A 22,604-nucleotide genomic window follows, 5' to 3' on the forward strand; every position below is an offset into this window, starting at 1 on the left:
GCATCTTAGTTATTTCATTAGTGAGCTTGAAATGTACGATCATTCTTTCTGTTGTTATATCACCATAGTGGCCATAGTCAATCGAATTGAATGCAATACAGAATTTACCAATTCGACGATTTCATTTTGAACAATTCAACGGACTGACTGGCAATTTATTGTTATCTAAACAGGGGAAGCAAGTAGCAGTGGCTTTCTACCTGAAGACACTGATCCAGCAGGAGTGGATTCACGACTAGCTGGCGAATTTCAGAAGGTAGAACTTTTCACTTTGATGGTAGCAGATATATGCGTGTGCAGGGGACCCTTTGGCAGAGGTGTTACTCGAAGAATTGAAAACCACAGTCATGTTAGCAGTAACCTGCTTTGTTGTATGGATATCGAGAGGTGTTAAACATTGCTTCATTCGGGCGAATGATGTATTTCTTTATGTCACGTAAATTTTAAGAGAATTTAGCATGGTGATGTTTCTTCCTTATCTTTACCCTGTTTGTAGGATGGGAAACAGGTTACGAACTGGATGATTAGAGCAGAAGAGGCCAAAGTAAGTGTAGAGTTGGTATATGTATATATAAATTTTTACATTACTAGGACCTTAATGTCAAGGACGGGCTAGTCTTTGAATGAATGAGTTACATTGAATTTCAAAAGAGACAATGTAGGGCACATTAAAGGGAACCTCCACTCTTTAAAGTAATCGGCCTTAAATCTATGGAAATAACGCCTCATTTCAAATTTTGTCTAAACAAATTGCACGAACACTTTAAGGTACAAAACGTAGATAAACTATTGTCCATTTTTCCCTCCTCCCGCCATTTTGGACTTTTAGTGTGATATGCTATTGGGCAGGAGTAGAGGTTCACCTTTGTGAAATAATGGGCAAGCGTACAACGTTACGAATTCCACAATATTTGCGCGCGGGAAAATTAAAGGCGGATCTAAAGCTGAAAAAATCCTGTTTTATCTGTTAATTGAAATATGGTTTTGAGGTTTTCGAGCTCTGCTTGAAATACATGTAATATGATATTCTCAACGATTTAAGGTCAATTTTTTTCAAGTAGATGGTTTCTAAAGTTCTTCACATGACAATTTTCTGCGCTGGTTACTTTAAAAGATGGAAAACATAGGATGGCCTTTGCTTCTGCATTGAAGAAGAAAAAAAAAAGAACTCAAAACAAAAAATTCACGGCAACCATCATAAAAGGCCTCTTGCCAATTAATCGCTACCAAGGCAATTTCCCCATTGCCACAAACCGAAAGCTCAAATACTAGCAAAATCAGTCAATTATTTTTTTACTAAGCCCTCAACAGAATTACTCTACTCAGTTTCCAACAACCCACATTTGAAATGATGATTTATAGGCCAAACTGCTAAAGTTTATCATTGTCTTAAAAGGGCAGTATCACCTATTTTAGTGTTTCTTTGAGTGGCCGAAAAACATATTTGAATTGTTGAAATAATGGTTCAGTATGGTTAATAATATCCCCACTGGTGCACAGAAACTAGTTTTAATTGTGTTTGGCTGTGGATGGCTAGGATAGAAGTGGACTGCAACTTGAAAAGGTTTTCGATGGTTTATCAAGTTTTTCTTGCGTCTTTCAGAGAACTCGCTAAGAACTGATTATAGTTCTTTCTTCCTCGGAGAAATCCCTTCATATTTTCTTCCCGGTATTCTAAAGCAATTTCATGTTAACAAAGAGGTTTTTCGTCAGATATTTTACCAGTTTTGGCCAAAATACAGCAAACTCCCCGTGACAGTTCCGCTCTAAAGGGTATTATCATCATGTTTTCCCGGAGTAATTGTCACTCGAAGGTAGATGGGTTTTTATCTACAGGCATCCAGAAGTGCTCTGCACGAAGCTTCGATCATTGGGAAATTTGAAACTGTCAAGATGCTTCTTGATAGTGGTGAAGATGTGGACCAAAGAGACCAGGTTTGAAATCTATTCCATTTGTGGAGATTAACGTGTACCCATTCTTATTAGTTGTATTGTTTTGCATCGCGTTGTGTTGCGTGAATTGTACCGTGTAGCATTGCATTGTATAGTGTACAAGCTGTTTTGTGTTTCAATGTATTGTTTGTGTGGCAAACCTGTCTTTAATGTAATGGATAATTCTAATGACGCATACAACTTAGGAAAAACCAGTAGTATACATGTAGCGGCTCTCATAACCTTGTGATTGTTTTATTGTGTAGCAGCTGCTATTGTTCTAATGATTGAAGAGTTACATGCCAATCACGCCTTTATACCATGGATTTAATCACTGGCTGGTTATACGACGTTTCGCAGTTTAATCTGTTGTAAATCTGCTCTCTGGTTGTAATCAAATATAGCCATTGTGAAACCCCCAATGTAATGTCTCTGTGCTGTCTTTATTTTTGCCAGTTTTCTCTGACGCCTCTTCACCTTGCCTGTTGGTATGGACAGGAATCTGTTGTCAGAATGTTGTTAGAACATGGGGCAAATGTGAATGCTGTAGATAGGGTGAGTTAGATAAAAAGGTAAATTATTACACAAGAAATAAAGTGAATTCTCGTCTCCGGAGACTAGAAATTACATTTAAACACTGAGTTGCACTGTAACAACACTGAATGCCTCACTGAACACCTGAACAACATCAACCCGCACGTACAATTTACCATAGAAATGGATGGCGATGGGGTCTTGGTTTTCGAGGATACCCAGATCCATGTGGAAGATGACTTGAGCATCAAAACCACTGTCCACAGGACACCCACTCACACCGACCAGTTGCAGTATCTTAACTTCTAGTCCAATCATCACATACAACACAAGAGGTCTGTTTTCCACATTTAATTGAACAAAGCCGAAATCCTAGTCACTGAGGAAAAAGACAGAACAGGATGGCGAAAATTTTGGGGAGGCCCTCGGAGCCAATGGCTTGAGAGGTGGGCCTTTCAAACTCCATATAAGTAAACGTGTAAAAGCAAGATATAACGTGCTGTGTGAAAATATGCTTTACCGGCGAGGACTCGTTCCATGTTATGTCCGGAAGGAGAAGAAAAAATGCAGGGCAGGGGATACAATTTGCCCTGAAGGCCTCCCTTGTACCAGCAGATTGACAGAACACTTGTCTTGCATCTTTAAGAAGTACTGTATTCCCACCTACAGTAAACCGAAGAACACAGTTTAAGTCCCTGCTGGTCCAAAGATACGCCGAAGACGGACAAGGTCTGTTACATGGTATATGATATCGAGTGTGACTCCTGCAAACAAGATTACACCGGAGAGACATGCAGACCGTTAGCAAAGAGGTTAAAAGGAGACCGCACGCACCCACATCCGGTGTCCGGGAACATCTAGATGTCCTGGGGTGTGATGTAAAATGGGAAAAGACTTCATTCTCGCTAATTAACGAGGCCCGTCTGGTAGGAGCGAAAGCTTCAGCACGTGTTTAATTGTGATTTCTAGTCTCTGTAGAAGTGAGTTGTCACGAACGTTAAAATACGTGTTTTTTCACTTTAATACTGACCAATTTTTTCCGTGGGAACAGATCTGAAAGAATCACATTTGTGTGGGTAAATGTTGTGTGAGTGTTGCAATTATAGACGGTATCTATACTGACCCTGCAATCTTTCTGTGTTTTTAGTTTCAACGCACGGCTCTTCAGAAAGCTGAACGCCAAAATTACCGATCCATAGTGCAGTTGCTTTTGGAGAATGACGCAATTCCAAGTTTTCAGCAACCGGTAAGATATATACCAATCAGTTTCTGTCAGGTTTTCTTAAGCTACACCTGTACCTTAAAAAAAAAAGAAAAGGTACCAGGAAAATTAAGGAAAATTAAGAAAGTGTCCAGCATATTGATTTATACGTTTCCTCACTTACTTTTTTAGGTGTCATTTACCGACCAAATTTTTTCAAGTCTTTCTAAGTGCAAAAGATGGTTTTCAATACACGATTCATTTTTTTTTCTTACGATTTTGACAGAAATCCAATTAGAAAGTCAATATGAAAAGAGCATTAGGAAGTAAAATTCACCTTTCACGTTTTAAATTGCAGTCCAGTCTGAAGATACTAGCCCGCAAAGCTGTCCTTAGTGTGGACCGACGGTCGGGTTTTAACCTGCTGCAGGCGGCTGTCGTAGAAGCGAACTATAACATCGTTTCCAAAGCAAGTGTCCTCCTTGATGACTTTGTGAAAGAGATGAGTGTTCATACTACGGGAAACGGTGTTAACGTATTTTCTAAAAAATCTGCTGCTGAAATTCTGTCAAGTCTGGATGGGAGACGGCCAAGTCATGATGACATTGACAAACTTTACCAAGGGATGGTCGAGAAAGTCAAAACGCTAAATGAGCTGCACCGGCGTGCAAAAAGTGACGATGTGGAAAACGTGATAGAGCTTGTTTTAAATGACGGTATTGATATTAATATCTCAGCGCAAAGCAATTCCACACCTTTGTTGTGGGCGACTCAGTCATCTTCAAGTATGTTGATCAAAACCCTCATTGATCTCGGTGCAGACGCAACTGCTCAAAGAAGCAATGATAAAACAGCATCTTTGTTGTTGGCGGTTTATTGTAACAACTACATGGCCACTCGCCTAATTTTGGAGCATGGAACTGATGCGAATATCCAGGACGCTGGCGGATATACACCACTTCATGTATCTGCTCGTGAAGGATTTTTCAACATTTCCCAATTATTAATTGATTCAGGAAGCAACATCAACGTAAGGAACACAGATGGCAAAACCCCACTCCATCTTGCAGTTGAGGAAAATGATAAAACTCTCGTCAAACTGTTGCTTAAAAACAATGCGAATGTGAACATTAAAGGTGGCATGAGAGATACACCACTTCATATTGCAGTTGATGAAAATAATGAAAGTCTCGTCAAGCTGTTGCTTAAAAACAATGCAAATGTGAACATTAAAGGCGGCATGGGAGATACACCACTTCATATTGCAGTTAAGAGAAATGATGAAACTCTCGTCAAGCTGTTGCTTAAAAACAACGCGGAAATGAACATTAAAAACGGGATGGGAGATACACCACTTCATATTGCAGTTAAGAGAAATGATGAAACTCTCGTCAAGCTGTTGCTTAAAAACAACGCGGAAATGAACATTAAAAACGGGATGGGAGATACACCACTTCATATTGCACTTAAGAGAAATGATGAAACTCTCGTCAAGCTGTTGCTTAAAAACAATGCGAATGTGAACATTCAAGACATTAATGAAGATACACCGCTTCATAATGCAGTTAAGAGAAATGATGAAACTCTCGTCAAGCTGTTGCTTGAAAACAATGCGAATGTGAACATTAAAAACGGGATGGGAGATACACTACTTCATATTGCAGTTGAGAGAAATGATGAAACTCTCGTCAAGCTGTTGCTTGAAAACAACGCGGATGTGAACATTCAAGACAGGGTGGGAAATACACCACTTCATATTGCAGTTACGAGAACTGATGAAACTCTCGTCAAGCTGTTGCTTGAAAACAACGCGGATGTGAACATTCAAGGCTGGGAGGGAAACACTCCACTTCATGTATCTGCTCGTGAAGGATTTATCAACACTTCTAAGTTGCTAATTCAATCAGAATGCAACATTAACCTGCCTAACCTAATTGGCAAAACCCCACTCGACCTTGCTTTCAGCGAAAGTAATGAGACTCTCGCGAAGCTGTTACTTGAAAACGGTGCGCAACGCTCTATATACGAAATAGATCCACTATTGCACAAACCTGCTGGGCCTTCACTTCTTGGCAGGGTAAAGAGAGCAATAATAGCCAAATTTAAAAAAGGGGATCCACCATTGCGCAGTCCTGACGGGCCTTCGGGTCTTGGCGAGGTGGAGAGAGAAATACTTGGAAAGGTTGTAAAAGATTCACCATTACGCAAACCTGTTGGGCCTTCGCGTCGTGGCGAGGTGGAGATAGATACACTTGGAATGGTTACAATAGATCCACAATTACGCAAACCTGATAGGCCTTCGTTTCTTACCGAGGTGGAGAGAGAAAAACTTGGAAAGGTTGCAAAAGATCCACTATTGCACAAACCTGTCGGGCGTTTGCGTCTTGACCCACTGGATAGAGAAGAACTTGAAAAGGTTTCAAGAGATCCTCTATTGTACAAACCCACTTGGCCATCGCGTCTCGGCGAGGTGGAGGAAGAAGAACTTGGAAAAGTTTCAAGAGATCCACTATTGTACAAACCTGTTGGACCTTCGTGTCTTGGCGAGTTAGAGAAAGAGAAAGAAGAACGAATTACCAGTGGTACAGACACACAGAGCTAGAAATGCTAGAAATACCAGAAGCACTGGGGAGAGACAAGAAGCAGCAGAGAGCGCAGTAGTCGGTAGCAAGACTGATAAACTGCTTCTGAGTTATTATTAGACTTCAACAACCAGGCCCCTGTTCCTGGAAGGCCGATAACTGGTAGTCCACTAGTAAATCACCCTACGCTAGGGTTTAAATACCTTCTTCAATTACGTTCCTTTCGCGAAAACACGATTAGCGCTAACAAGGGATAAAGAGTTCAATGTTACCCACCTAGCGAGGTCAATTGATTCATTAATCGAGGCAGCATAGGTTTGCGTTATAAAGTCTGCAGAAAGCAATTTATGTTAGTTATAGGGGAGTTTGTTTTGCCAAATGAAAAACTTCAAGGAAGAAAATAATTCTGGAAAACTCGTCCTTCGGCCCTTACCATTCTGGTTTGAGGCTGTCCGAGGTACATTTACAAAATTTACAAAGGAATTTTCATATGGAGGCTTCCTGCACCATTGGACAAGAACAACAGAGGAGACACATTGTAGTTACACTGCACTGCGGTGGGTCTCATCCAGAAACGTACAGACTACGCTGGAAAGTTTGTGAAAAAATATCGTAATCGTAAAGCAGTGTTTATAACAACGGACTGATTTGTAAAATATTTTTTATATATAAGAAAACAACTCTTTTATTGTAGATTTTTTCACGCATGTCGTTTTTATTGCATTTCAATGGACTACATGTTTACTGGAAACTTTTCTAAGTGAATTTTCACTTTAAAAGTATAAACATTTCAAGTGTCTGTCTATTCTGTATATTGCATTCTAACATTAGAATACTCTTGATTGGCCATTACCACAGGGGGCCCATACAAACTATGTGACCGTTTGTATTTTGAATTTATAGAGGCAATGTATGGGAATATCGAAAATCCTCGTATTATCGTACTAGCTTGCGATAGATATTCTCATTAAACATCAAAGTAAACGTAGTTTTACCTTAAATGTTGTGTGTTGTCGTTCCTGAGGTTGAAGACGGCGATTTTAGCCATTTGAAGGGTTCGGCGTTGAACGTTCACTCGAGCGTAATAGAAGAGTGAGAAGGGAGGAAAACTTGTTTTGAAAGGGTTCCAGCGCCGGAGCGATTTTTCCCCCAAAAAACGCATCGCTCCGATTTCAAACTTCACAGCATAAAGGTCAAAAGATTTTCGATTCTTCTCGTACCTTCCAATCGAAAATCCATTCAAACGGCCCGGAGCTAGTCCTCGAAGAAAATCAAAATCCCACAGTATTCGAGCGAGTGGAATACGTAGCGAAATGCTTACGTGCCAGCTACAAACCGTTCCGCTAATTGCCCCTTTCTGATTGGACGACGTTAGACAATGGCACGTAAGCATTTTGCTACGCATTCCACTCGCTCGAATGCTGTGGGATTTTGATTTTCTTCGAGGACTAGCTCCGGGCCGTTTGGATGGATTTTCGATTGGAAGGTACGAGAAGAATCGAAAATCTTTTGACCTTTATGCTGTGAAGTTTGAAATCGGAGCGATGCGTTTTTTGGGGGAAAAATCGCTCCGGCGCTGGAACCCTTTCAAAACAAGTTTTCCCCCCTTCTCACTCTTCTATTACGCTCGAGTGAACGTTCAACGCCGAACCCTTCAAATGGCTAAAATCGCCGTCTTCAACCTCAGGAACGGTAACACACAACATTTAAGGTAAAACTACGTTTACTTTGATGTTTAATGAGAATATCTATCGCAATCTAGTACGATAATACGAGGATTTTCGATATTCCCATACATTGCCTCTATAAATTCAAAATACAAACGGTCACATAGTTTGTATGGGCGCCCTGTGCCATTACTAAGTGATGGAATGAACTCTATAGTTTAAAAATGTTTTCTAGATCTAGATCTATTAGTTGTACAAAATATGTCACCACTTTCAAGAGGATTGTATACGTTCTTTAATACCCTTCAGGTTCGGTCAACAGTACAAAACACTCGCAGTCACAATCTCCTTCGGACTCACCGTAACACTCGATCGCACAAATCCTTTTTTGCTTGCTACTTGATACTCGTCAAAGTCATTCGCATCATTCAAGCTACATGTCAATCAAGTTCACGGTGTACATTCTCTGCATTCCATTGTCGCTAAATATAGACAGATAGGTGAACTGTGACCAGATCGCGCTTATAATTTGTCATTGCGTGACGCTAATATCCGGTTTCCGACATAAGTCTCAACCACCCACTGTGCGCGGTGTAGATCTTTTTCAATAAATCACTTTTTTCTCAGTTATTAGCCCTGTTTATATTTGATCGCAAGTGGTACCACACGATTTATTATTACTATTATTATTATTATTATTATTATTATTATTATTATTATTATTATTATTATTATTATTATTATTATTATTATTATTTTAACAAACCGGCAAATGACCACGGCGGCGACAAACGAGCTGTTTCAGTACTTTACGGTATAGGCAAAAACAACAGTTGATTTCTTCGTTTCTGGGCAAACCTTTATCCCAATGGAAGCTAATTCGGCCCAAACGTACTCTGTGGAGTCTGTGGATCTTCCGTCACTTAATTTTGTCCTCCTTTGACATAATTAAAGCAGATCTATCGTCTTTGGCGATGAATTTATCCTTGAAAGGAAGTGTCAGTTCTGTGAGGTGAAAATTACGCGGCCGTCAATTGTTGCGGGGTACACTAAAGCCCGGCCACCGGGACAGACAATGAAAAAATGCCCAGGGCAGCGCTCTACCAACTGGGAGATAGTCATTTTGTAAATACATATTACATTGTATAGTTTACAATCTGTATAAAAATATAAAAAAACATACGTTTGAACGGAGGGTGAGAGAATCAATAAATGGGAGAAATCTCAGTTATGTACGCAACTTAAGTGGCTACAAAAAGAACGTCAAAAGTTGATTTGCAAATAATTCTGATGGCACGTTTTTGTAAAGTAACAAGTCGGGAAACAAAGAGAGAAAATAGAAAGGAAGTCGAAACAAAGGAAAGACAACCCGGACTGATAATTTGGTGTAAAGTGTTTATGAAAAAGAAATCTGACCTGTTAAGCAAAGTTTAAGGACAAATGTTGTCTATTTCTGTTGTCTAAATATCTGTTTGATTGCACGGCCCGACAAGTTGCTAGCTTTAAATCTAACCATGCGCAAAATAAATGTACTTTGCTTCTACTTTATCAACAGCTGAGTAAGTACTCCCGGACAAAGATCTCGATCGTAAAGAAATTGTTTTAGATCTCAGTCATTCAATTAAACGTAAAATAAATCAGGATCCGCTTTCGACGCGGACTAGGAACCGCTTTACTTCCAGTTTAGTTCCTTGACGAAATCAGACAGGTTTTGAAAAGGTCATGATAACAAAAAAACCTAGCTCTGTTGTAGTGGATTAGGGGGATTACATGAAAGCTATGTTTGTCTTTATGTTGTGAAACCTGGGATTTCTTCCAACACGATTATTAGTATTGTGTAGATCCTGAGTCACCCGATGTAGAGTTTGGTCACAGTAAATTTTTTTTATATTCGTCATTCCATTGTTCATGATCTCTTGTTCTGGTTTATAAGTTTTTTTAAGCACAAAAAACTCGTCTCATTTATAACAATTAAAAGTGCGCAATTATGTCTATGGTCATTATAATTCTATTCATCGATTGGCTAAATTTCTACCACATATTTTGAAATGATGATATCGCGATTACTGTGAACAATTTCATCTCTGCTTTCGGCTATCAGTTTACATCGCTTAAATTAAGCGTCAATTAGTTTTACCTACTTAAACAAAAAATTCTGTAAATTATTGCAACATTTGGTTTCAGTCTAACTTCAACATTATCGCTCGGAGGCTTCACCCAATCCAACAATGTCATCATACGTCACTAGCTGTGCGCGCATCCGCTTGCTCTCCTTTCGAGATTCCGAGACTCCGATGATTTCAAGAGTACGTTGTGTTCAAAAATATTTCCGGAAAGTGTTTTCTATTGAACTCCCAAGCTATAAAGAATTTGACAAGCAGTAACTGAAACTGTCCAGCCTTAGGCTTTTCTTTCAGTTACTGACTTGACCCATTAATTGCCTTAATGATCCTTCGTGTAACTATGGACAAATGTCTACTCTGTCTCTACTTTGTTCCCTCAATACTGGCTACAGGGCTATACTAACTGATAAGTGCTAATGTGTGTCAGTGGCCACACTGCATGGGCAGTAAATTATTTAGATAATCAAATTAATGATCATTAGCAAATGAAAATACGTAACAAGGCTAAAGTATATACGGGAGGAAACTAACAGAAGCAGAAATAATCCTAACTTAATCCTATCGTGATCCTTAAAGTGCCCATATCGGAATTTTTTTTTCTTATCTGAATCTAAACATCACCCTAAGAAATTCAGTGAAAAAGTTTTTCGATTGCATAAAACGCGAATTTTTTATGAATTTTATAAGACGTTCAAATTTGCCGCCATTTTGGCCCACCATTCGCATTAGTCTCCTCTCGGTTTAGCAAGAGCTGTGACGTAGATTCAGGAACACGTGACTTCAGCCTTCCTCTGGATCTCACTGAAAACAAGTCGCGGTATTTCTGCACGTTTCTCGAAAATGCTGGAAAGATGTGTTGCAGCGAGATGTGGAAACATCAAAGACGAAGCGAATGGAATAAGCATGCATAGGATTCCTTTCTTTGGCACCACATACCCGCAAAGACTGAGGAGGCGAAAGAAATGGATCGACTTTATGCTGGAGCGGAGGAAGATGTGGACGCGCGCCTGGAAAGACCTCGACGTCCTTGTGCTCGATGCACGTCAATGACGAGGATTTCACAAGGCTGATGAATTCAGGTTTAAACTTAAAACGTGAACTGAAGTAGGATGACATCGCGTTTGTGTTTATCCTTAAAAACAGCTAAGCGAAAGGAAGACGAAGAGCAAGAGCCCTCTTCGAAGAGGAGCAGGGAAAAGCGAATGATAAGCTTTCGATGCTGAATATTCACACCCGCTTGTGACATTCTAAGCGTTGTAACCTTCTGAGGTTTATAGTTTGACCTCACTGTTAACTCAGTCACAAGTTTTATAAAATATGGCTAATTGTTTTGGTGTATATTCTCATAGATCGTGAGATCCGGAAAGTTTCGTTGAGACCAAGCTCTCAAAAAATACTAGCACAAATGCTACCACTGATGTAAACAGGCCCAACGAATCGTCGATTGGGGAGATGTAATGCCGGAGAGTTCAAACACTGATTGCAATTGGTCTCCAGCTAACTTAGTAAAATGCAGATCTGGTTTATCTAGCTTTACAGTACACCCAACAGCGATTTCAAATATAGGGATTTCTCTCTTATAACTTTTTGCACCGCGATTTACATTTTCAGAGCATTTTAGCTTTTAAAGGCACTTTATATTGCTGACGTATGCCATAGATTGAAAACGTGGTCAGCGCAAAATCTGACACTTTGTCATTATTTTAGTTTCTGTATGCTTCGCCGCATGGTACCTTTTCTCAAAAGTATATAATTAGTGAAAGTTCAGAGTGCTATTAGCTCGTGGTTCTTAACACACCTTCAGCATACCTTCAGTTCCGCTTAACAGGCAAAGGTATCCTAGGAAATTACCATTATGTACGTTCTAAATTGTTTGATGTACCGCCAGATGGCGTGCAAAAAATGTAGGGCTTGTGGCTCCTCGTCGGGCGGCGAAACCACGTGGAATATCCCTCCATACATAGCCGACTAGACCTAGGCCGAGCGGGCTAAAATCAGGCGATACTCCGCAAGATTGAGCAGGATAATTGTCTTATTATTCCACAAATAGATTACAAAGCACAGTTTTATCGCAAAAAAGTTGGAGACGATCTTTGTTTGGTCATTTTCTCCCCGAAGCGCGAAATTACTAGCAGGATACCTAGCCTGACCACGGATGACGAATATTCAGCGTAAAATGACCATATTTAGGCAGTGTGAGAAACACATGTTACCGCTTCGGTCTGTGAACGTATGCCTCGTTTCGTGGCCACTTATTTATTTTTTTATTTATTTGTATTTATTGTTATTTTAGAGAATTGTTAAAGAGGGATAACCTCATAACTATTCTTTGTACGTATTTTTTAAGCTTTCATCTTGAATGACTGTTTTATGCCTGATAGGAAAACACGACATGTCTGTTTAGCGTCTGTAATCGTGTACCACGCGCATGGACCCCAAATTCCAGATTGAGATAAGTGAGGGTCTAAAAGGACGGCCAAAACCGGCCAAAAATTAAAACTTTCTATAAAGTCCTTGATTTCACCAGACAAAGGAATTTTCAGACTCGATTGCCGGGTGCCATTTTTTAGCAACCCCAAAACGGGTCTCCTCAGATCAAGAGGAGCGCTGAGTAACCCTTGGGGACATCAGCATCTGCAAAGGAGGATATTACTATCTTCCCGGCATGCACCGCGTAGCAACTATCTTATCAAACGGCTGGCCCCGCGTGAATTTCATTTCTCAATGGACGCCGTCGAGACAGTAACTCGGCAACTCGAAGTTTTCGAGAAATCAAGTGTTATTTACTTGAATTGCGTGGATTTAGCCGTCAATATCAGGCAGTCTTCGGGAATGCTGCATTTATAGAGTATAAGATGCTTCTCGGGCACGTGAACTTTCCAGATGAGCCGAACACGCCGCAAACAGTGAGTCAGTAACAGTTTGAAAACGTTCGATCGATCGCTTGAAGCACGTTTCGTGTTTTTCTCGGCGACCTCTTCAGATGTTGACTTGAGGGTAATGGCTCCTACAATAAAACGAAATACATGAGGTGAAAACATGTAAAGAAAATCTCGAATAATAGGAGCTTGGAACATGAGTCCCAAGCAATAAATACAGGTCGAATCATGACACAAATCGCGCCAAAAATCCCTCACATTCAACTTCAAAATTTTTGTTGAAAACGTGGAGTCAATAGCAGTCGATCAGTTCCCAGTGAAACTTTGAAATATAAAAGCTAATATTTGAATATTATAATCCTATTGACTCGTCGTTTAAGTTCCGAAATAACGCATTCAAAATAGGTCATGCATATTCAATAACAACAGTCACAGTTGACAAGCCACGAACAATACGCAAAGTATTGCTGTTTTGAAGAATATCTCTCTCTGAAAAATATTCCTTTCCCTTATTTGAATGTAAATGAAATAAATAAAGATAAATTACTCACCATGGATCATTTGTGATACGAAGAAATCCAGCTCAAACACGCGCATTCCTCTCACTGACCGGAAGCCATTTTACCGAAATTGGCGCAAGGTACGATGGGAAGATAGTAATATCCTCCTTTAGCATCTGCTATGAGATAATTATTAGGAGCAATGAGACGTGACTTGCGGTTCCTTTAACATTGGAAACATGGGGTCAATATTTTCCCATCCATTCTTGTGCCTTTCTTGACGATTCGAAAACCTTCTCACATTTGCTAAAGTTTCCGAAGTAGGATTTCATTGCCGTAGCCCGTTCCAGGAAGGAAAACGGCGATCGAAAAAAATTGGGGAAATGGGGAGAGGAAAAGAGAGAAAGGCGTTCCGCTTGTGAGGTAGTCTTTCCACGCTTGGTCGAAAACGCAAATGTACACCCTAGCAAAACCCTATTACACCTTTTTGAATCCTACTATGCCCTTGTATACCTGTCATGCCCTTAGAAACCAGCGAAATCCCTATTGAACCCTAGAAGACCATTGACCCTTAAAAACTCTAAAGCCTGTTTAGTGTTTTTTAAACCCCAAAATATCCTAGTAAACCCCTGTACACTCTAAAAACCGTAACACGTTTTTGAGCCCCAGTTCAAGTTTTTTAGGTTTACTCTAAAACACCGACTAGACCTATTAATTCCTATTATACCCCTGAGGTCATGATGGTTGGATATTGGCCAAGTTCTCTTTTTGTGCCTGTTTATGGACCGAGAAGAAAATCGAGGACCATAAAAACGCAAAAAGAAAACAAGACTAATATCCAGACATCTCAGTGACCGAACTAGCTTGGTCAATAAATGATTTATTATATGGCATAAAGAACACTTGAAAAATGATATTTGTACTTGTATTCTCGAGCAATAAAAAGGTAGCTCGTTACACGCAAAATAAGGGATCATGTTTTTTCCCTTTGTTTTCAATCTCGTTTACGCTTCACAAAGGAATTCGAATGCATGCTTATTTCATTCTCGGAAATAATTGACATGGATTGACTGTGTAACGAACGAACAGGATCATGGAAGGCGGCGGGGGTGTTCATAGTAAGTTTATGCACATTCTAGTTCACGAATTTGTTAGTTCAAGGAAATATACTGTCTCGTACCTTGTATTTTCTGCCTCATTTCGTTGCTTGGAAAAATAAAGGGTAGTAAATTCACGGAACCAATGTCCGTCAGAAAATTATACGGAACTGCATCGAGTGTTGTCACCGATGACCTATCCTAACCTTTAGAGACTTAACTTTTTATATATTGGCTTTAATCCTTATTTGACCCACAAATGAACTGTAATGTTGAAAATAAAAAAAAATTAAAAAACGGAAAATAGAAAAGAAAAAAAAAAAAGGAAACGTAAGAAAAAGACCCCGACCCCAACCCCGGCCCCGCGTTTTACTGACATCCACTTTACATACATCGGGAAAGTTTGCGTGCTCGATCGAATCTCAACTGCAATGTTCATCAATTTTCACTGGATACAGAACTATCTCTGCACAATCTTTTTCCTTTCTTTCCACTATACTGTGATTTAAAAGGGTATAGTAGGGTTTACAAGGGTATGCTAAGGTTTACAAGGGTATACTAGGGTTTACTAGGGTATATTAGGGTTTACAAGGGTATGCTAGGGTTTACTAGGGTATACTAGGGTTTAAAAGGGTATGCTAGGGTTTACAAGGGTATACTAGGGTTTACAAGGGTATACTAGGGTTTACAAGGGTATACTAGGGTTTACAAGGGTATACTAGGGTTTACAAGGGTATACTAGGGTTTACAAGGGTATACTAGGGTTTACAAGGGTATACTAGGGTTTACAAGGGTATACTAGGGTTTAAAAGGGATTACTAGGGTTTACAAGGGTATACTAGAGTTTACAAGGGTATACTAGGGTATACTAAGATTTAATGGGGTATACTAGAGTTTACAAGGGTATACTAGGGTTTACAAGAGTATACTGTGGTTTACAAGGGTATACTAGGGTTTACAAGGGTATACTTGGGTTTACAAGGGTATGCTAGGGTTTACTAGGGTATGCTTGGGTTTACAAGGGTATACTAGAGTTTACAAGGGTATACTAGGGTTTACAAGGGTATACTAGGGTTTACAAGGGTATACTGGAGTTTACAAGGGTATACTGGGGTTTACAAGGGTATACTAGGGTTTACAAGGGTATACTAGGGTTTACAAGGGTATGCTAGGGTTTACAAGGGTATACTAGAGTTTACAAGGCTATACTAGGGTTTACAAGGCTATACTACGGTTTACAAGGGTATACTTGGGTTTACAAGGGTATGCTAGGGTTTACAAGGGTATACTGGAGTTTACAAGGGTATACTGGGGTTTACAAGGGTATACTAGGGTTTACAAGGGTATACTAGGGTTTACAAGGCTATACTACGGTTTACAAGGGTATACTTGGGTTTACAAGGGTATGCTAGGGTTTACTAGGGTATGCTGGGGTTTATAAGGGTATACTAGAGTTTACAAGGGTATACTAGGGTTTAAAAGGGTTTACAAGGGTATACTAGGGTTTACAAGGGTATACTAGGGTTTACAAGGGTATACTAGAGTTTACAAGGGTATACTAGGGTTTAAAAGGGTTTACAAGGGTATACTAGGGTTTACAAGGGTATACTAGGGTTTACAAGGGTATACTAGAGTTTACAAGTGTATACTAAGGTTTACAAGGGATTACTAGGGTTTACAAGGGTATTCTAGGGTATAATAAGATTTACAAGGGTATACTAGAGTTTACAAGGGTATACTAGGGTTTACAAGGGTATACTGGGGTTTACAAGGGTATACTAGGGTTTACAAGGGTATACTTGGGTTTACAAGGGTATGCTAGGGTTTACTAGGGTATGCTTGGGTTTAATAATAATAATAATAATAATAATAATAATAATAATAATAATAATAATAATAATAATAAAACTTATATAGCGCCGATATCAATAAGACTATTTTCATCAGCGCTTAAAAACGTAAAACTAGAAACTATATAAAATTATAAAGAAGCTTTCTGAAATAAAAATGTCTTGAGTGTCTGTTTAAAAGATGCTACAGACGGGCTACTCCTGATCGCATAGGGCAGTAAATTCCATAGTTTAGGCGCAGCCACAGCAAAAGATCGATCTCCTAACGTTGTTAAGGGTAAACTAGAGTTTACAAGGGTATACTAGGGTTTACAAGGGTATACTAGAGTTTACAAGGGTATACTGGAGTTTACAAGGGTATACTGGGGTTTACAAGGGTATACTAGGGTTTACAAGGGTATACTAGGGTTTACAAGGGTATACTAGGGTTTACAAGGGTATACTAGGGTTTACAAGGGTATACTAGGGTTTAAAAGGGTATACTAGAGTTTACAAGGGTATACTAGGGTTTACAAGGGTATACTAGGGTTTACTAGGGTATGCTAGGGTTTACTAGGGTATGCTGGGGTTTACAAGGGTATGCTGGGGTATACAAGGGTATGCTTGGGTTTACTAGGGTATGCTAGGGTTTAGAAGGGTATACTAGGGTTTATAAGGGTACACTAAGGTTTACAAGGGTATGCTGGGGTTTACAAGGGTATACAGTGGTATACAAGGGTATACTAGGTTTTACTAGGGTATGCTAGGGTTTAGAATGGGATAGTAGGGTTAACAAGGGTATGCTAGGGTTTACTAGGGTATACTAGTTTTACAAGGGTTTACAAGTGTATACTAGGGTTTAAATGGGTATGCTAGGGTTTACAGGAGTATACTAGAATTAGAATTTACAAGGGTATACTAGGGTTTACAAGGGTATACTAGGGTTTACAAGGGCGTACTAGGGTTTACAAGGGTATGCTAGGGCTTACAAGAGTATATTAGGGTTTTAAAGTGTATGCTAGGATTTAGAAGGGTATACTAGGGTTTACAAGGGTATACTAAGGTTTACAAGGGTATGATTGGGTTTGCAAGGGTAGGCTGGGGTATACAAGGGTATGTTTGGGTTTACTAGGGTATGCTAGCGTTTACAACGGTATGCTAGGGTTTACAAGGGTATGCTAGCGTTTACTAGGGTATACTGGGGTTTACAAGGGTATGCTAGGGTTAACAAGGGTATGCTAGGGTTTACAAGGGTATGCTAGGGTTTACAAAGGTATGCTAGGGTTTACAAGGGTATGCTAGGGTTTACAAGGGTATGCTTGGGTCTACGAGGGTATGCTAGGGTTTACAAGGGTATACTAGGGTTTACAAGGGTATGCTGGGGTATACAAGGATATGGTAGGGTTTACAAGGGTATGCTAGGGTTTACAAGGATATGCTGGGGTATACAAGGGTATGCTTGGGTTTACTAGGGTATGCTAGGGTTTACAAGGGTATACTAGGGTTTATAAGGGTACACTAAGGTTTACAAAGGTATGCTGGGGTTTCGTGGGTATACAGGGGTATACAAGGGTATACTAGGTTTTACTAGGGTATGCCAGTGTTTAGAATGGTATAGTAGGGTTAACAAGAGTATACTAGGGTTTACTAGGGTATGCTAGGGTTTACAAGGGTATACTAGGGTATATAGGGGTATACAGGGGTATACTAAGGTTTACAAGGGTTTGCTTGAGTTTACTAGGGTGTGCTAGGGTTTGCAAGGGTATTCTAAGGTTTATAAAGGTACACTAGGGTTTACAAGGGTATGCTAGGGTTTACAAGGGTATACTAGGGTTTACAAGGGTATACTAGGGTTTACAAGGGTATATTAGAGTTTACAAGGGTGTACTAGGGTATAGTAGGGTTTACAAGGGTATACTAGAGTTTACAAGGGTATACTAGGGTTTTCAAGGGTATACTAGGGTTTACAAGGGGATACTTGGGTTTACAAGGGTATGCTAGAGGTTACTAGGGTTTACAAGGGTATACTTGGGTTTACAAGGGTATACAAGGGTATGTTTGGGTTTACTAGGGTATACTAGGGTTTACAGGGGTATACTAGGGTTTACAGGGGTATACTAGGGTTTACAAGGGTATGCTGGGGTTTACAAGGGTATACAAGGGTATGCTTGGGTATACTAGGGTTTACAGGGGTATACTAGGGTTTACAAGGGTATAGAAAACTTTTGAATGCAGAGGTCCACACAACGCAGGAATTAAACTTACTGGTAATTTTGCCGGATCTCTCTTGTAAAAGACCTCGTGTCAGGCGTCACTTGAACGTGAAAATACAAAACTGAATGGAAGGCTGGCACTACGGCAAAGGGCAGATTTATTAGTGGCCAATATTTCGACTAATAGAATTAGTCTTCTTCAGGGCCAGAGCTATACTGAAGGAAAACATAATAACGGCTCCTTAAATTAAAATTTGAAAAAATACATGCAAAAAAATGATTGGCTAATACATGACATGAAGGCAGCGTACTTGTAAATATGAGATAACAAAAATATAGAAGTGTATAATCAAGGCTCAGCGTTCGTTTTTCCTGTTAATGCCTTCTGGAGATAACGTTTTCCCTCTATGAATTAGAAAAGCCTCGCGTGCCTTACGGCGGGAGGCATTGATGGTGGGTTGTAGTTCGAGAGGGATAAGTCGCATGTCCGCAGAAGAGTGACCTGGTAAGTTGAAGTGTGTAGGGACTGCTGCTGTGGAGTTGGCGTGATGTGGGTTGTTTGTCGCTTGTCTGTGTTCTGTGAACCTTTCACGGATCGTGCGTTTGGTTTCCCCTATATACTGTTTTTTACATTTTTTTACATTCAATCATATATGTAAGGTTAGTAGAATTACAGGTTATATGTTGTTTTATTTGTCTTGTTTCGCCGGTGTTGCTAAAAGTGTACGAAGTTCTTGCATCGTCAATGTAAGGGCAAGTGAGACATCCATGAGTGGAGTTGCAGCGGAAAGTGCCAGAGGTGAGCTTGGGTGTCGTGTTAGGGTTCTTTAGTTTTGCTCGAACCAAAAGGTCGCGAAGGTTTGGTGAACGACGGTAAGACTATTTAAACGAATGCTACAGACAATTAAACAATCAACAGTTCTACAAGAAAGTCAACGAAGATCCTACCGAAGGTATCAACAAAAGGGTACGTTTCTACCTCAAAAGGCTTCTTTCTGAGGGCATTATAGACAAAGAAACTCACAACTATACTACTTAACCCCTCAAGATCCTAAAGCTGGTCGTTTTTATATCCTACCTAAAATCCACAAAGCCGGAAATCCAGGTCGACCCATTGTCTCAGCAAATGGGCATCCTACTGAAAAGATATCGGAATTCATTAGTTTCCATCTTAATCCTTTGGTGCAGTCACCTCCATCGTATGTAAAGAACACCACCCACCTGTTAAACAAACTTAAAGATATCGACGCCCTCCCCAGCAATGCCATACTTGTTACCCTTGTTGTATCATCTCTATACACGAACATCCCTACTAACGAAGGAATCAACGCATATAATATAGCTCTTGGCCAACGAACTGATAAATCCGTCCCTACGGAATCTATCTGCGACCTTCTAAGAATGATTCTGACTATGAACAACTTTGTCTTCAACGACGAACATTTTATACAACAACATGGTACGGCCATGGGGACCAGAATGGCACCTGCTTACGCAAACCTGTTTATGGGGGAATTTGAGAGAAAAGTACTAAAGGATTACGCTGATCAACCGTTTCTCTGGCTCCGGTACATAGATGACATTCTGATGGTCTGGACACACGGAGAAGAAAAGCTAGACAACTTCATCACATACCTCAACAACATCCACCCTACTATTAAGTTCACTAGTGAACGATCTACAACTTCTATTCCTTTCCTGGACGTTAATATTCAACTCGAAAACCGATCTCTATTGCAAGCCTACAGACAAACACCAGTATTTACTCCATTCCTCAAGTCATCCTTATCATACAAAAAAAGCCATCCCTTACAGCCTAACTCTCCGTTTACGTCGGATTTGCTCCAAAGACGAATTCTTCGAACATCGATCAGCAGAATTGCTCTCATATTTAACAAAACGAGGCTATAAAGACCGTTTTGTGAAAGAACAAATCTTAAGAGCCAAACAGATACCCAGAAGTGAGACATTACAGGAACATAATCATGATAAAGATAAATCCAACACCCCAGTCCCCTTCACCATCACTTATCACCCAGCACTACCTACCTAGGGTTTACTAGGGTATGCTAGGCTTTGCAAGGGTATACTAGGGTTTACAAGGATATGCTAGGGTTTACAAGGGTATGCTGGCGTTTACAAGGGTATACAGGGGTATACAAGGGTATACTAGGTTTTACTAGGGTATGCTAGGGTTTAGAATGGTATAGTAGGGTTAAAAAGGGTATACTAGGGTTTACTAGGGTATGCTAGGGTTTACAAGGGTATACTAGGGTATATAGGGGTATACAGGGGTATACTAAGGTTTACAAGGGTATGCTTGAGTTTACTAGGGTATGCTAGGGTTTGCAAGGGTATTCTAAGGTTTATAAGGGTACACTAGGGTTTACAAGGGTATGCTAGGGTTTACAAGCTTATGCTAGGGTTTACAAGGGTATACTAGGGTTTACAAGGGTATACTAGGGTTTACAAGGGTATGCTACGGTTTAGAAGGGTTTACTGGGGTTTACAAGGGTATACTGGGGTTTACAAGGATATACTAGGGTTTACTAGGGTATGCTATGATTTACAAGGGTATACTGGGGTTTACAAGGGTTTACAAGGGTATACAGGGGTATGCTAGGGTTTACAAGGGTATACTAGGGTTTACAAGGGTATGCTAGGGTTTACAAGAGTATACTAGGGTTTACAAGAGTATACTAGGGTTTACTAGGGTATGCTAGGGTTTACAAGGGTATACTGGGGTTTACAAGGGTATACTGGGGTTTGCAAGGGTATACAGGGGTATACAAGGGTATACTAGGGTTTACTAGGGTATGCTAGGGTTTACAAGGGTATACTGGGGTTTACAAGGGTGTACAGGGGTATACAAGGGTATACTAGGGTTTACTAGGGTATGCAAGGGTTTATAAGGGTAGACAGGGGTTTACAAGGGTATACAGGGGTAAATAAGGGTTTCTAAAGGTAAATACACTATAATAAGGGATACATGAGGTACACACCCATTTTCCCAAACTACCGCTGACTTGTTAATTAAACACCGAAAACTTATCCTCCTCTACGCCCGAAACGCCCGTGGAAAATTGTCACCCGGAGTTTTCGATTTGTTTCAAGATGGCGCCGAACTGGGTAGTGTCTGATAATACTGGATCCGGTATGATTTAAGTGGTGAAGCTGTCCAGAGCTAGAGGAGAGAGAAACAAAGACAGGAAGTCCAACCGAAAGAAGAGGTTAGTTTAACTGGGAGTACACCGTTTGAGAAGACACCTAAAGTTAGTAAAGGATAATCACACGCCAGCAGCTGTTGGTTATGGGAGCGTTTTAGAGAAATTTGCTGATCGATTGACCGTGCATATGAGGAGAACTGTTGTCCAGTAACAAGTGAAAAAGGACAGCCGGACAAAGATTGAGAGCTGCAAATCTTTGCTTTGCTTAATTTTAGTAAGTTTAATTAAATGTTTTTGCAATTTTAGATTTGGCATTCGATCCTTCGATTCACTTCCGGTTTAGCAGACTAAGGATTTCTCGACTTTGAGATCATACAAGATGGAAAAAGAAACTAATCATTTGACGTTTCGTCCCTTTACTAGGAAAGGTACTCCGCCCCCGAGGAGAAGAGAAAGATTCGACAGAAAAGATTTTATCTGACTGCATTTCAAGATCTAGGACTGTATAACCCTGAGTGACAACATAGTAAGTTGAAGATTAGATCGAATTCTAGCTCTCAATTCTTTAGCATGAATTATTAAGCTAAATTATATTTTTCACTTGCAAGCTTCCCCCTGGTATGAGTAATGTAGTTAGCGTCTTAAGTGCATAGCTTAGATCATCAACAGAAAACTACACATAAAAAGTAAACTCAGCACAGCTTATTGCTTTGTATTCAGAACTACAACAGCAAGTAACTTTTTTTGTCAAGTGACTTATCAGTGACAACATTATACTGTAAGGGGTAATAATGTTATTTTATTTATAATCAATCCAGCAACTTTTATAACCAAGCGAGAATTTTTTTTGCTTGGTTGTAGTTGATACCATAATTATGCC

General features: G+C 39.9%; 2 protein-coding genes across 5 annotated transcripts in view; both read left to right on the forward strand.

Annotated features, from left to right (window-relative positions):
• Positions 1–6,767, forward strand: part of LOC146455540 (uncharacterized) — a 58,342-nt gene extending 51,575 nt beyond the window's left edge. The window contains exons 9-14 of the mRNA XM_085094282.1: positions 174–256; positions 497–544; positions 1,837–1,935; positions 2,389–2,487; positions 3,614–3,712; positions 4,026–6,767. Of these exons, the coding sequence (XP_084950408.1) occupies positions 174–256; positions 497–544; positions 1,837–1,935; positions 2,389–2,487; positions 3,614–3,712; positions 4,026–6,269 (2,672 nt within the window). The 3' untranslated portion in view covers positions 6,270–6,767. The remainder of the gene's footprint in view (positions 1–173; positions 257–496; positions 545–1,836; positions 1,936–2,388; positions 2,488–3,613; positions 3,713–4,025) is intronic.
• The window catches only part of LOC146455539 (uncharacterized), a 362,351-nt gene that overhangs the window by 53,809 nt on the left and 285,938 nt on the right, over positions 1–22,604 (forward strand). Inside the window, exon 2 of one of the 4 annotated variants that reach the window (XM_085094233.1) lies at positions 21,859–21,998. The exons of 2 other annotated variants lie outside the window; for them this stretch is intronic. The gene's annotated coding sequence lies outside the window, so the exon portion shown is untranslated. Of the gene's footprint in view, positions 1–21,665; positions 21,999–22,604 lie in introns of those variants that run through there. One more of the 4 variants, XM_085094235.1, reaches the window with a different exon arrangement.

The sequence above is a fragment of the Pavona decussata genome, unplaced genomic scaffold (genome assembly GCF_977016875.1).
Source record: "Pavona decussata unplaced genomic scaffold, jaPavDecu1.1 SCAFFOLD_273, whole genome shotgun sequence".
NCBI lineage: Eukaryota > Metazoa > Cnidaria > Anthozoa > Scleractinia > Agariciidae > Pavona > Pavona decussata.